At 53.2% G+C, this 13,168-nt stretch overlaps 1 protein-coding gene across 5 annotated transcripts in view; it reads right to left on the bottom strand.

The window, feature by feature from the left end:
* ADCK5 (aarF domain containing kinase 5) overlaps window positions 1–13,168 on the bottom strand; it is a 21,641-nt gene that overhangs the window by 3,547 nt on the left and 4,926 nt on the right. For 3 of the 5 annotated variants that reach the window (XM_035012171.1, XM_035012173.1, XM_035012174.1), the window contains exons 1-3: window positions 10,762–10,823; window positions 6,061–6,167; window positions 5,007–5,156 (exon numbers count right to left, since the gene is read on the bottom strand). In XM_035012171.1, coding sequence (XP_034868062.1) covers window positions 5,007–5,156; window positions 6,061–6,167; window positions 10,762–10,794 — 290 coding nt within the window. In that variant the 5' untranslated portion in view covers window positions 10,795–10,823. Of the gene's footprint in view, window positions 1–5,006; window positions 5,157–6,060; window positions 6,168–10,761; window positions 10,824–13,168 lie in introns of those variants that run through there. The other 2 variants (XM_035012175.1, XM_035012172.1) reach the window with 1 other exon arrangement.

Here is a 13,168-nt window from a genome sequence, read left to right as displayed (position 1 = left end):
GCGCGCCTTACGCGAGCGCGCCTTACGCGAGCGCGCCTTACGCGAGCCGCGCTGCACTCCACAAATGAAGGGCTCTGTCCCACTCACCCCCAGCCGGACCCAGGGAACAGACAGGACTCTGTGAAGAACAGAGCGCATGGTTGGCAGGGTGAGCAAGGACACAGGAATTCTCTGAGCTCCCTAGAGATACAAAGCGGGGGAGGGGGGCTTCCCTCCTTCCTGAATAATTCAGTCCAAAAGGGAATGCAAGGTCTGCAAAGGGGCGGGGGTGGTTGCTACACTCGGTGACTGATCAAATAAGTCACTAAATTATGGACAAGGGAAGCCAAGATTCTTCCAGCTGGAGAAGAGAGTAAATGAGAATGATCTCTGTCCTGGGAAGTATCTGTGTGTACAAGGTGTGGTGTGTACGGCTAGACACAGAGATGGACACGTGTGCGTGTGCGTGTGCACAGCCACACGTCCAAACAGCCCCTCGCTCTAGTCTACGGAAGGGCCTGGGAGCAGACCGCCCAGAGCAGTGAGCACACCAACATCCACGCCCTGGTCCTTAAGACCCTTCCTCCGGGGGCAGTGGCTCAGTCGTTAAGGGTCTGCCTTCGGCTCAGGTCATGATCCCGGGGTCCTGAGATCGAGCCCTGCATCGGGCTCCTGGCGCAGTGGAGAGTCTGTTTCTCCCTCTACTCTTCCCTCCCCTGCTTGTGCTCTCTCTCTCTCTAATAAATGAAATCTTAAAAAAAGAAAAAAAAAAGGAAATGCAATTGATTGGGGCACCTGGGTGGCTCAGTCGTTAAGCGTCTGCCTTCAGCTCAGGTCATGATCCCAGGGTCCTGGGATCGAGCCCCGCATCGGGCTCCCTGCTCGGCGGGAAGCCTGCTTCTCCCTCTCCCATTCCCCCTGCTTGTGTTCCCTCTCTCGCTGTGTCTCTGTCAAATAAATAAAAAATCTTAAAAAAAAAAAAAAAAAAAAAGACCCTTCTATGTTCCAAGGAACCAGGCTCCCAGGAGAATGGCTGAATCCAGGCCTGGGAAAGAACAAGATGAGCCTGGAGCATCTCCATGCAAGAAGGAATAAAATGGGGGCGCCTGGGTGGCTCAGTCGTTAAGCGTCTGCCTTCGGCTCAGGTCATGATCCCAGGGTCCTGGGATTGAGCCCCGCATCGGGCTCCCTGCTCCGCGGGAAGGCTGCCTCTCCCTCTCCCGCTCCCCCTGCTTGTGCTCCCTCTCTCGCTGTGTCTCTCTGTCAAAATAAATAAATAAAAAATCTTTAAAAAAAAAAAAAAAAGAAGGAATAAAATGCTCCAGAGATGGAGACACTGCAAGAGGACTCAGGGTGGGAGTTAAAACAACTATTTGAAGATGTAATGGCAAAATCTAGGTTCACTATACAGTGTTTCCAACTCCGCTGTTTGAAATTTTTTACAATAAAATGTTAGAGATAAAAGGATCTACACCTGAAAGTAGTATTACATTGTATGTTAACTGGAATTTAAATAAAATCTTGGAAATAAAAAAAAGGATCACAAAGGCTAAACCAACAAAAAAAACAACAAAATAACCGACATCAACAGAGAGCAATCCATACAATCAAATAAAAAATCCAGGGGCGCCTGGGTGGCTCAGTCGTTAAGCGTCTGCCTTTGGCTCAGGTCATGGTCCCAGGGTCCTGGGATAGAGCCCCTCATTGGGCTCCCTGCTCGGCGGGAAGCCTGCTTCTCCCTCTCCTGCTCCCCCTGCTGTGTTCCTGCTCTCACTATCTCTCTCTCTGTCAAATAAATAAATAAAATCTTTAAAAAAAAAAAAAAATAAATAAATAATAAATCCTTAAGTCGAGACTGATACAAATAAATGGGGAGAAGAGAAAGTTTTCTTTTTTTTTTTTTTTAAAGATTTTATTTATTCATGAGAGACAGAGAGAGAGAGGCAGAGGGAGAAGCAGGCTTCCCGCGGAGCAGGGAGCCTGATGTGGGGCTCGATCCCAGGACCCTGGGATCATGACCTGAGCCGAAGGCAGACGCTTAACCACTGAGCCACCCAGGCGCCCCGAGAAAGTTTTCTTATAGTACAAGGGCAACTAACAGATGTGGCACAGCTGAACTAGAAAAACCACCATGTGGGGCCCCAGTAAGAATTAACTCACCGAAGGAGTCCTGGGGGCTGCTGAGCCAGTGGGCAGAAGGGCAACGGGAACCGACCCCAATGTCACTCCAAGACAAGGGACCCGGACAAGCCGCGCACCGCCCCGCAGGCGCAGAACATGACAAAATGCACCAACTGAATCCAACCACGAGCAAACCTCAGAGAAACCCAAATGGGGGGCCTTCTACAAAAGGGGGCAGCAACATTTTTCTTTACGAAGCCAGACGGTAAAGATTTTGGGCTTTCTGAGCCATATGGCCTCCCCTCTGCTGTCGCAGTGAGAGCAGCCCAGGTAACGTGCACAACGGACAAGACCAGGTCCAAGAAAGCTTATTTATCAAACGGGCAGCAGCCACGTTTGGCCACAGTCTGCTGACCCTCGCCGGTTTATAAGCCTCCCAGTGTGTCAAGGTCACGTGTAGTGAAGAATTAACTTCAGCCAGAAAGGCCCAGCCTTTGCCCCAGCTCCCGGCAGGTGGCCTCTGAAGGCCTGCGATCTCCCGAGTGACAGGAGTGTCTGGGATGGGTGATGGGCCCGGGCAGTGCATGCTGATGATGTGCTCAGATCGCTAGAGGTCAGCCCAGCCGGGGGAGGGAGGGAGACTGGAGGCAGCTCAGTCGGAGGCCAACGATTCAATCACGCCTAGAAGGAGACTCCCGTGGAAACCGTGCACACTGAAGCTCACAGAATGCCCGGACGGCACCGTGGCATGTCAGCGACAGGGCAGGAGTAGGGGTGTCACAGGTCTCTGAGGGCATGGAAACTCTGAATTTGGGGCTCTCCCGGGCCTCACCCTGTGCATCTCTTCCTTGGGTTCATTCTGATTTGTATCTTTTTTGCTATGATAACACCTTAATCCAGAGTACGGGACTTTCCTGAGTTCTGTGATTTGTCCTAGGGAACCATCGAAACTGATAGCCCTGGGCGGACATGGGGGTCTGGGGACCATGCCTGACCTCAAGTTTAGCCCTAAGAGCCAAGGAGACACGGGGGCACTGTTCTAGGTGGCAGGAAATTAGAGATGGGCCTGGTACGGGATCCTTGTGCTAAAAAGGTTATTTGCTGGGATGCTTGGTGACAGGTGGATGAGTTTAGGTAGTCAGAGGCTCATAACACACCCATGTCCTGATGGTGCTTATGGACGATGTCCTTGTTTAGGAAATACACCCCAGTTTGCAGGGACAATGGAACACACTGACAACTCATTTGTCTAATTCCTACAACTTTTCTGGACATGTGAAACGGTGTTCAAAAAAAAAAAAAAAGCCCACAGGTTTCTGAGAAGTTAAAATTCAGTAAGGGGCGGGGTAAGAAAGCAAGGACTTGATGCAGACTTCCTACCGCCCATCTCTGAGCCTTCACACACACGTGATGTGTTCTGATCGCTCTCCTACAACAGAACGAGCTCCCGACTCCCCTGGTAGAGCCAGCCCCGACGTGCTCCCCACCTGTGCTCCGTCCTTGGGCTCCCGCACATACACTGACCCTGACTCTGGAGGCCCTGTGGTCACCCTGTGCCCAGCCTGCCTGTCCTGCAATGGCTGGGGCTTACAGCTGACAAGAACATGTTGGGAAAAGAATAGTTGTAGCTGCCTCCCTCCAATCCCAGCTCAGCCTCCGAAAGCAAGCTGTGAAAATACATTTTCTCAGGAAGGAAGCCGAGAAGGCAGGCGTGCCTGCGATGGGGCATCTGACACTGGGAGACCGCAGCACGTGTGAAGCGGACGGCGAGACAGGCCCAGACATGCCAAGTGTGCATTTCGGAAGCAGGCCGCATGGGGACCATCCCCACCAGTCCCACACAGTGGAGAGCCACAGAAGAAAAGACAGAGCCCACTCCAGGCTCTGTCTTCATCCACCTCAGGACTGGGAGACTGGACAACCCTACAGGACAGAGAACTCACTACCCAGAACCTGCCCAGGAGGGCAACGAGGTGCTTTAGGCAAACCTGACCACCGAGGGAGACAGGTGCGCAGGGGCGGGGCCGCCATCAAGGAGCTAAGAAGTGACCAGGCTGTCGTGTCCTCATAGCAGGAAGTGGTCAAGCATTCAGCCATCCACCCGACCATGGCCTCCACCAGCATAAATTTCAGGGAAGTTTCTGGCTAAGTGCCTGAAGGCCTTAGTAGTCCTAAGCCTCCCCCTGAGAGATGGACCCAGGTTTGAGAGGCTGCAGGTGCTCGGAGCTGCAGCCCCTGACCCCGCAGCCTCCTCAAGCCAGGAGGCTGAACCACCTCCCTGGGCAACCACGTGCACCCCCCAGTCCAGCCCAACAGTGCGTTTTGGTAGACTGAGGTTTCACTCAAAGCCAAGAGCTGGTTCTCAGGATTTCTTGGCTGTAGGATTCCTCCAACAGGAAGATCACCCCTACCCCCCAGAATCTTGCACTGGTAGATAAGGGAGTATGAAAAGGGCCTTCAGTTTAAGGCACCCTTAATATTAATGACCAGACACTATCCATCTCTAGACCAGTCCACTGGGACTGGAGGAGGGATGGCAGCCCTCCCCTCTGAGCCCCAGAGCCCTCTGGATGCCAACTCTCCTTGGGGGAGTGGAGGCGAGAAGAAAGAGGAAGAGGAGGAAGCAGCTTCCCGTCTGCCCACCAGCTGGCAGAAGCCTGACCAGCCCTCCTCCCTCCACTGGCCGAGGGTGATCTGAAGGGTCTTTAAGAGGCCACGTCTGGTGTGCTCGTTGGCACTACGACTACGTGGACCTGGCCGTCCTGGAATGTCTGGAAGGCAGCTTGGAAGTTTCAAGCAAAACCCTGCGGCCCCTCGCAGCCCCTCCCAGCCCCAGCTCCGGCTCCACACATCTCAGGACAGGCCTGGGCAGGGGAGAAAGCGCACCGTGCCCCCGCTCCTTCTACCTGCTGAAGCGCCCCACGCCGTCCACTACGAGCCTCATCCTTCTCTTCTCCTGAGGCTCTGCTGTGAAATAGCGGGCCCCAAGTAGCAGGGGTACCCCCAGCACCGTGGCAGAGAGCGCCTTCCTCCATAGGGGCCGGGATCTGAAGGACCTGGAGGGAGACAGAGGTGGATGGTGCGGGTCACTTCCCGTCTGCCCACCGGGCCGGGGCCCTGCGGGCCTCTGCTGCCCACAGCCCGAGGGGCACTCTCAGCCAGAACCTGGCCCACCCCAGGGAGCTGCACCTCTACCAGAAGCCCCTGCAGGCAACACCGGTTCCAGAGGCCCGAGCGGTCACTAGCGTGTTCCAAGTCACCTTGCCCGGGCCCCACAGATACCTTGGATGCCAGGCTCCAAGGGGCCAGTGAGCAAAGAAAGCAGCTCTTTGGCCTCACGGGAAGCAGCTCACGGGCAGAGCTGAGACCCTCACCGGACGAGGGCCTCCTATGCCATACGGAGTTACAAGCAGTCACCCAAGTGAACTGCCAGGGCCAGGATGGCAGAGCTGCGCAAGGTGCACAGGTGACGGGGACGAAGGGAGAGCCCAACGGGAGCCTGGCATCTAGTCACACGCCTGCCCCAAGGTCACCAGGCAGCGAGTGCATGCTTGGGTAACTCACTGCGGCCCGCCAGGCCTGAGTCGAGCCTCCTGACGCTCCCCACCTCACTCGCTCGCCGTCTTGCCCACTGGCCTCAGGCCTGGAACCCTCCTACGTCCAGGTCTTGCTACTCCCCCCCTTGTTTTGGCCCCATCCACAGCGGTCCCACCCTTCTTCGCGGGCCTAGCCTCGGTGTGCTCACGCTGCTGCTGTCGGGGAGTCCTGGCCCAGGGGCGCCAGTCCCTGGCGGGGGCAGGGGGCTACCAACCCCAGGCCACCACACGGAGGAGCAGATGCATCTGTCTTGGGGCTGGAAGCACAGGAAGTCCAGCCTTGCGCCCCACAAGAGAGGTCTTCCATCCCTGCCCGGCAGGAGGCACGGGCCCTACAGGGCACCCGGGGCTGTGGAGCACTCACCAATTTGTGGGCAGGACCCTGAGGTTTCTCCTGGGGAGGGCAGGGGGGCACCGCCAGGGGTTCCGCCTGCTGTGCAGCAGGGCAGAGTGGAAGCTGCAGAGCTGTGACTGCAAAGGGAGCAAAAGGCACAGGGTCACACAGGCCCGGAGCCGAGGGGCAAGCCGTACCTCCCGGTACCCAAATATGCCATCAGCGCCTGTCAGCACTCGCAGGCCTGTGCTCGGGGCCAGGCCTACATGTTTGGTTCAGGAACGCAGGGACAATGCCACCTCTGGAGAGCAAGGCCGAGATCCAAGAATGACGCGAGAGAAGGCAAGCCTACCCCGTTTGCAGCAGGAGCTTCTGCCTCGAGGCACCACGACAGGTCATTAGAAGCGCCCACCGCTGTGCATCCCTTCCGGCCCCTCTCCTCCGGGCCCTGGGACCTCTCACTATTTGTCTGTTGCTCAGCCCACTAACCAGCAGCCTCAGGAAGTCATTCTGAATTTCCAAAGGAATGATCAATAATGCTTAATCACACAATCAGAAAGATGTCGCTCTCGGGTGGAAGACCAGAGGCAGTAAAAGGGACGCTGTGTCGGTGGTCGTTCTGAGAACGCCTGCTAGGACCCCAGCGGCGGAGACCTGGAGGAGGGCAGGGAAGGCCAAGTGGAAGACGTACCGCGGGGACGGCACAGCGTGCTGGTCACTCCAGTGACCACAGAAACATCATGGCTCTCCTACACTTACTGACGACCCTGGTCTCCCAATCTTATTTGAATTATGGGGTCTTAAGAGTTCCTCAACCACAAACTGCCAACTGCAAACTCTCTTTTTAGGGAAAAAAAAGTTATGCATAGTTCGTCATGACCCATGGCACAGATGTTAACATTTTTATCGTGAACCCTGGACCAAATAAAGGACTGACTTTCCAATCATTTTCTGGCCAAAACACACAGCCCTGAAGACAATCTCAAGGACTGCAAAACAACACAAAAGTCAAAGGAAAAGGTCCATGACCTATTGTCCCAAGAGGAGAACACAGGCTGACAGAAAACCTCTGCTCAGCAAGGCCACACACAGCGAGCACAGATCCTCAAGGAAACCCCACAGAGGCGAGAAAGGCAGTGCAGGCAGACAGGAGGTGAGGACCAGTGGCAGGAAGAGCCCCTAGGCTTTCTGTGCAAGAGAGCAGGATAGCACATCCCCCCCGCCCCCAGGCCCAGCCCTCTGGCCCGCGCAACCTGACTTGGCCACATGCACACAGCTATGCTGAGGCTCAGCAGCAGAAGAGGAAGCCCAGAGGATGGGCATCTGTGACCACAGGTATCTGGGGGATAGTTGCTCAGAACATTAGAGAGTGCCTGCAGCACGGCTGGTTCCACACTGGGATCCCAAGGGCTTGTGACAACAAGCAGGTGCGCCAGGAAGGAAAGCCCAGCCCACACCATACACTCGCCTCAGATGCATCTCTGTCCAGGCTCCGTCCAGCCCCTGCCTATTCTCTTCAAGGCCTTCAGCCCCCTCCCTTCCTGTACTCCTCACCCGATTCCAACCTTCTACCACACATACCCATCACACAAACGCTGCCAGAGATGCCCTGTGTATGCAACCAGGGGCCACAGACAGATGCAGACAAAGCCAAGAAGACACAGGGACAGCATGGAGCACGAGGGAGGGAGGATCCCGCCACCTGGCAGGGAGTAGGACTTCCACGTGAACACCAGAGAGGGTCTTCTATACAGAGAATGTGGACTCAGTAGAGGCCTGAAGCCAGGAGAGCACAGGGCATTTCTGGGGAGAGGCCTATGTGAAAGGCTGGAAAACATACTGTATGCTCATAGGTGGGGGGTTGTCCAAAAAGAGTGGGCAGCGAAGTGAGCTGGAGTCAGGCAGAGCATCCCGAGGGGCCCTGGGGTTTTCCTGCAGGGAGGGGGCACTACTCTGGGGAGGTCAGTCCAGGAGGAGGGTGCTGGGTGATGGAGCCCAGTGGATTCAAGGCAAGTGTGAGGAACTGGCAAGATGGCCCAAGGCTGGTGCCTGAGAGCCAGGGAGTGCTTCGATGCGTCACACACCGGCTGCCTGGAACTCTGGCCAGTGAGGGCTGTGCTGTGATTCTGACCTCAAGGAGACTGCAAGCCCGCTGAGTAAGAACTGACAACAGCCACCAGCCGCCAGCCAGTGGAGCTCAGCACTCACGGTCAGTGGCCCTGAGCAAGTCCAACAAGTGGCTCCAGGGTGCGGGGCATCCTCTAAACAGCCTGGCCCCTTCGGAAAGTCATTAGGATTCATGAGTTGGGAACACTGGTGCTGGGCACAGCCGTTAATCAATTCTCTGCTCTCTAAATATTTGCAGGGATGCCTGGGTGGCTCAGGCATTAAGCGTCTGCCTTCAGCTCGGGTCGTGATCCTGGGGTCCTAGGATCAAGCCCCGAATCGGCTCCCTGCTCCGCGGGAAGCCTGCTTCTCCCTCTCGCACTCCCCCTGCTTGTGTTCCCTCTCTCGCTGTGTCTCTGTCAAATCAATAAATAAAATCTTTAAAAATAAATAAATATTTGCAAAATTTTTTAAAGATTTATTTATTTGAGAGAGAGAGAGCAAGCAGAGGGAGACAAGGAGACTCCCCACTGAGCGAGGAGCCCGACATGGGACTCGATCCCATGACCCTTAGATCATGACCTGAGCTGAAATCAAGAATTAGACGCTTACTACCTTCAGCTTGGGTCATGATCCCGGGAGTCCTGGGATAAGTCCCAAGTCGGGCTCGCTGCTCAGCGGGGAGTCTGCTTTTCCAGCTCCCTCTGTCCCTCCCCCCACTTGTGCGAGTTCTCTCTCAAAAAAAAAAAGAATCGGACACTTAGCCAACTGAGCCACCCAGGCACTCCAATATTTGCAATTTTTTATAACAATAAGTTAAAAAACAATCACAGGAAAAAAGTGGGAAGACTGTTGTAGACTGGGAGGCTAGACAGACAAGACACCCAGGCGCACCTCAAGCGGCAGGAAAGCTCCTATAAACACAGTCCTGGGACAACAAGCTAGTCGGAATACAACAGACATTCAGGAATTACTGTTCACACTCCTAGGCACGATTAAGTTAAGTGAGAATGATGTTTAGGGGATGCATGTTGACATGTTTAGAGATTGTGTCAAAATGTCTGCAACTTATGGGCGCCTGGGGTGCTCAGTCGTTAAACGTCTGCCTTCGGCTCAGGTCATGATCCCAGGGTCCTGGGATCTAGCCCCGCATCGGGCTCCCTGCTCCGCGGGAAGCCTGCCTCTCCCTCTCCCACTCCCCCTGCTTGTGTTCCCTCTCTCGCTGTCTCTCTCTCTGTCAAATAAATAAATAAAAAATCTTAAAAAAAAAAAGTCTGCAACTTACTTTCAAATGGTCCAATGACAACAAAATGCATGGTTTCAAACAGAAATCGGAACAACTAGAGCAGATATTCATAATGGGTGGATCTAGGTGGTGGGTATCGGGACAGTTAACTATGTAGGACCATTCTGTCAGCTTGTCCCTGTATTTGAACGTTCTCATGATCAGAGTGGCAGGCATCTGCTATGCTCTTCCAAGTCCCAGTCAGGAAGGTGGCGCTGTTTTATTATCCTATTGTTTCCTTTATAAATTTGCAATCACATACAAAGCTTTATAAAGTTACATAAATGACTAAACTGTGAATCCCTTACCTAATATAGTTTAATATAGATAATTACTTTTACTGCCTCCCCCAGTTGCAAATACTTTACTACACTTTACTACTGCAAATACTTTACTACTTCCTTTTATATTATTGTCATGCATTTTTAAGTTGTTTTTGGTTTTTTGTTGTTTTTTGTTTGTTTTTGAGAGGGAGAGAAAGAGGGAGGGTGTGGAAGGGGCAGAGGGAGAGGGAAAGAATCTTAAGCAGGATCCATGCCCAGCACAGAGCCTGACATGGGGCTCGATCTCACCACTCTGAGATTATGACCTGAGCCAAAATCAAGTCAGATGGTCAACCAACTGAGCCACCCAGGCGCCCCTATTTTAAGTTTTTATTTTACTTCCAGCATAGTTAACATACAGTGATTCAACACTCACACACATCCCCTGGTGCTCATCACAAGTGCACTCCTTGATCCCCACCACCTGTTTCCCATCCTTCCATCCTCCTCCCCTCTGGGGACCATCCATTCACTATATTTAAGAGTCTGTTTCTTGCTTTGTCTCTTTTGTTTTTTCCTTTGCTCATTTGTTTCTTAAATTCCACATATGAGCAACATCATATGGTATTTGTCTTTCTCTGACTTGCTTTGCTTAGCATTATTACTCTTTTAGCTCCATCCATGTTGTTGCAAATACCAAGATTTCATTCCTTTTGATGGCTGAATAATATTCCATTGTATATATACCACCTCTTCATCCATCATCAGTAGATGGACACTTGGACTGCTTCCATAGTTGGGCTCTTGTTGACAGTGGTGCTATAAACCAAGAGGTACGTGTATCCCTTCGAATTAGTGTTTTTCTATTTTTTGGATAAATAGCTAGTAGTGCAATTGCTGGGTCGTAGGGCAGCTCTATTTTTAACTTTTTGAGGAACCTCCATACTGTTCTCCAGAGTGGCTATATCAGCTTGCATTCCCACCAGCAGTGTAAGAGGGTTCCTTCTTCTCCATATCCTAGGAAGGTGGCATTTTGAAGATGAGGCAGCTAGGGCAGGGCAGGGCAGGGGTACTCACCAGGGGCAACCGTGTGCCCAGGACATCTGGCATTGTCTGGAGACACTCTTAGTTGTCACAACCTGGGAAAAGGGGTGCTCTTAGCATTGAACGGGTGGAGGCCAGGGACACTGCCCAACACCAGACAGTGCCCAGGATGGCCCTGCCCTAGAGACTCAGGTAGACTCAAGGCTGAGAAGGGGCAGACTATGAACACAGACTGCTGAGCCTGGAATTGGATTGCAGGCTCCAGCAAGCACTAGCTGTGCAGTGAGAGCAAGCTACCTCCCTCCCTGCACCTCAGTTTCACTGTCTATAAAACAAGGACCACTGTACTGTTCATGTATGGGTCAAGCGAACATTTGCAAAGCCCTCCGCACTGCGCCCAGCCCACACGACAGACCAGGCAGATGGGCATGCTGAGGTCATTCTGGGGTCAAGGAGCAGCTACTCTCCACAGCCCTCCTGCTCACTGTGCCATGCCACCTGCTGGTCCCCATGCCCTTACTCTCCTGCCAACAGCCCTGCCCCCAGGAGTCCGCTCCACCTAACATGAAGAAGTACATACTTGCTAGATAAATTGAACTATTTATGTTAACAGATCATCAGCTTCCCACAGCTTTTTCAGGAGAAAAAAAATAGCACTTAGTCCAGAAGATAAAAGAGACTATTTCCAACATAAAACTTGGAGATAGGTTACATATAGAATATGAAGAAATGCTTCACTTAACAGGAGCAGAAGGGCAGGAGCGAGTGAAAGGACAGCAAGGTTTGCTGCAAAGTTCCAGTGGTGTTCATGGATTCAGAAGCACCACCACCGCAGACAAAGAAGGAAAATGGCCAAAGCTGACAGACAATGATTATTCGGAGACATTAGCATTGAAAGGAAAGGAAAAAGGAAAGGAAAATGGAAAGGAAAAAGGAAAGGAAAGATTTATGAGCTATTCTAGCCAATAAACTGGAGGAGCAGAAAGGCCTCATGATTCGGAGGCTGCGAGCACCAAGGCCAAAGCAAGGGATGGCAGGGAATGTAACGTATCAGAGCCCAGGCATGGCTGCCCCAAGACTGCAGGCTAAACCCAGCATCACAAGAGCCCCAGACCCTCCAGATGCCCATGAGGGCTGAGCAGGAGGGGCTACACTCGTGTTCTTTCACAGAGGAGCATGCTAACTCTGAATTATTTTACACTAAAGCACAAGGCCCTGGCTGTACCCAAGCCTCAGAGGGGGCAAGGCCAGAAAGGTAACCGCCCCTGGCCGCAGCTCCCCAGTACGTTTCTGCTTTCTCAGATGCTGTTGCAGCAGTAAGGACTCGGGCTGCATCTCATCATTCCCCAATTCATTCCCCAGCGGTGAGTGACTCTCCACTCACACTCCCATAACAAAGGTCCCTCTGGTAGAACCTGGACAGCCCACACAGCACCAGGCCCAGGTGCCTGCAATGCCCTTCGCCAGACCCTAATCCCCCAGTCCTGTCTCTCACCCCCCCATCCGCCTCTGCAAGTGGTACACGCCTCTCCCACTATCCTTATCACACCGGAGTGTGACTGTTAGTCTCTGCTCCCCCACCAGACTGTGCAGGGTCCACCTCTCAATCATCTCTGCTTCTAGGATCTAGTGCGGTGCTTGTTAGATAAAGCAGGAACTCCATGAAGGCTTGCTGAATTGAGATAAATGGTGACAGAATGAACCAGAACCCCACACGGCCCAACCCTGGATGCTAGGTGAGCAATATGAAGAAGGCCACGGTCAGGTAAGAGATGGCAGCAGCCCTTGCAGCAGGCTGGCTCTGCACAGGACTCCAAGGATGAGGCCTCATGCTGACAACTCCAAAGCCCCCACCACAGTCCACAGGCCCATTCAAGACCTGGCTCCTTCCAGTCTGGGATGGCCAGTGCTCCTCAAACTATCCCCATCATCCAAGAGACATCCCCGAGGCCCAAAGAAGTCAGATGACTATAAATATGGGACAGAACTTGTAGCCAAATCTTCCAGGAACCAGTCCAGGGCAATTTCCAGCACATTACATATAACTCAAATCACACCCAGAGCTTAAGCACCAGAACATGCCAGCAAACAGGCAAAGAGAGAGCTGTGGATCGCCAGGCTGCTCCCCCAGGCACCAGTGCCTTCTCACCAGGAGGACTACATGCCCTGGCTTGCCTGGGACAGCCCTAGCTTACACTTGTCTCTGCACCCACCACCTCAAAGCCTTCCAGTTTGGACGAGATGAAATGGGCCTTCTCTACCCCAGTCTCTCATGCTTTTTTTTAAAAGATTTTATTTATTTGACAGAGAAAGACAGAGCGAGAGAGGGAACACAAGCAGGGGGAGTGGGAGAGGGAGAAGCAGGCTTCCCGCAGAGCAGGGAGCCCGACGCGGGGCTCGATCCCAGGACCCCGGGATCATGACCTGAGCCGAAGGCAGA

This window comes from Mirounga leonina, unplaced genomic scaffold (genome assembly GCF_011800145.1).
Source record: "Mirounga leonina isolate KUSES-001 unplaced genomic scaffold, KU_Mleo_1.0 Mir_165, whole genome shotgun sequence".
Taxonomy (NCBI): domain Eukaryota; kingdom Metazoa; phylum Chordata; class Mammalia; order Carnivora; family Phocidae; genus Mirounga; species Mirounga leonina.
The sequence above is the reverse complement of the archived record's forward strand: the minus strand, read 5'-3'. Positions and strand labels throughout refer to the sequence as shown.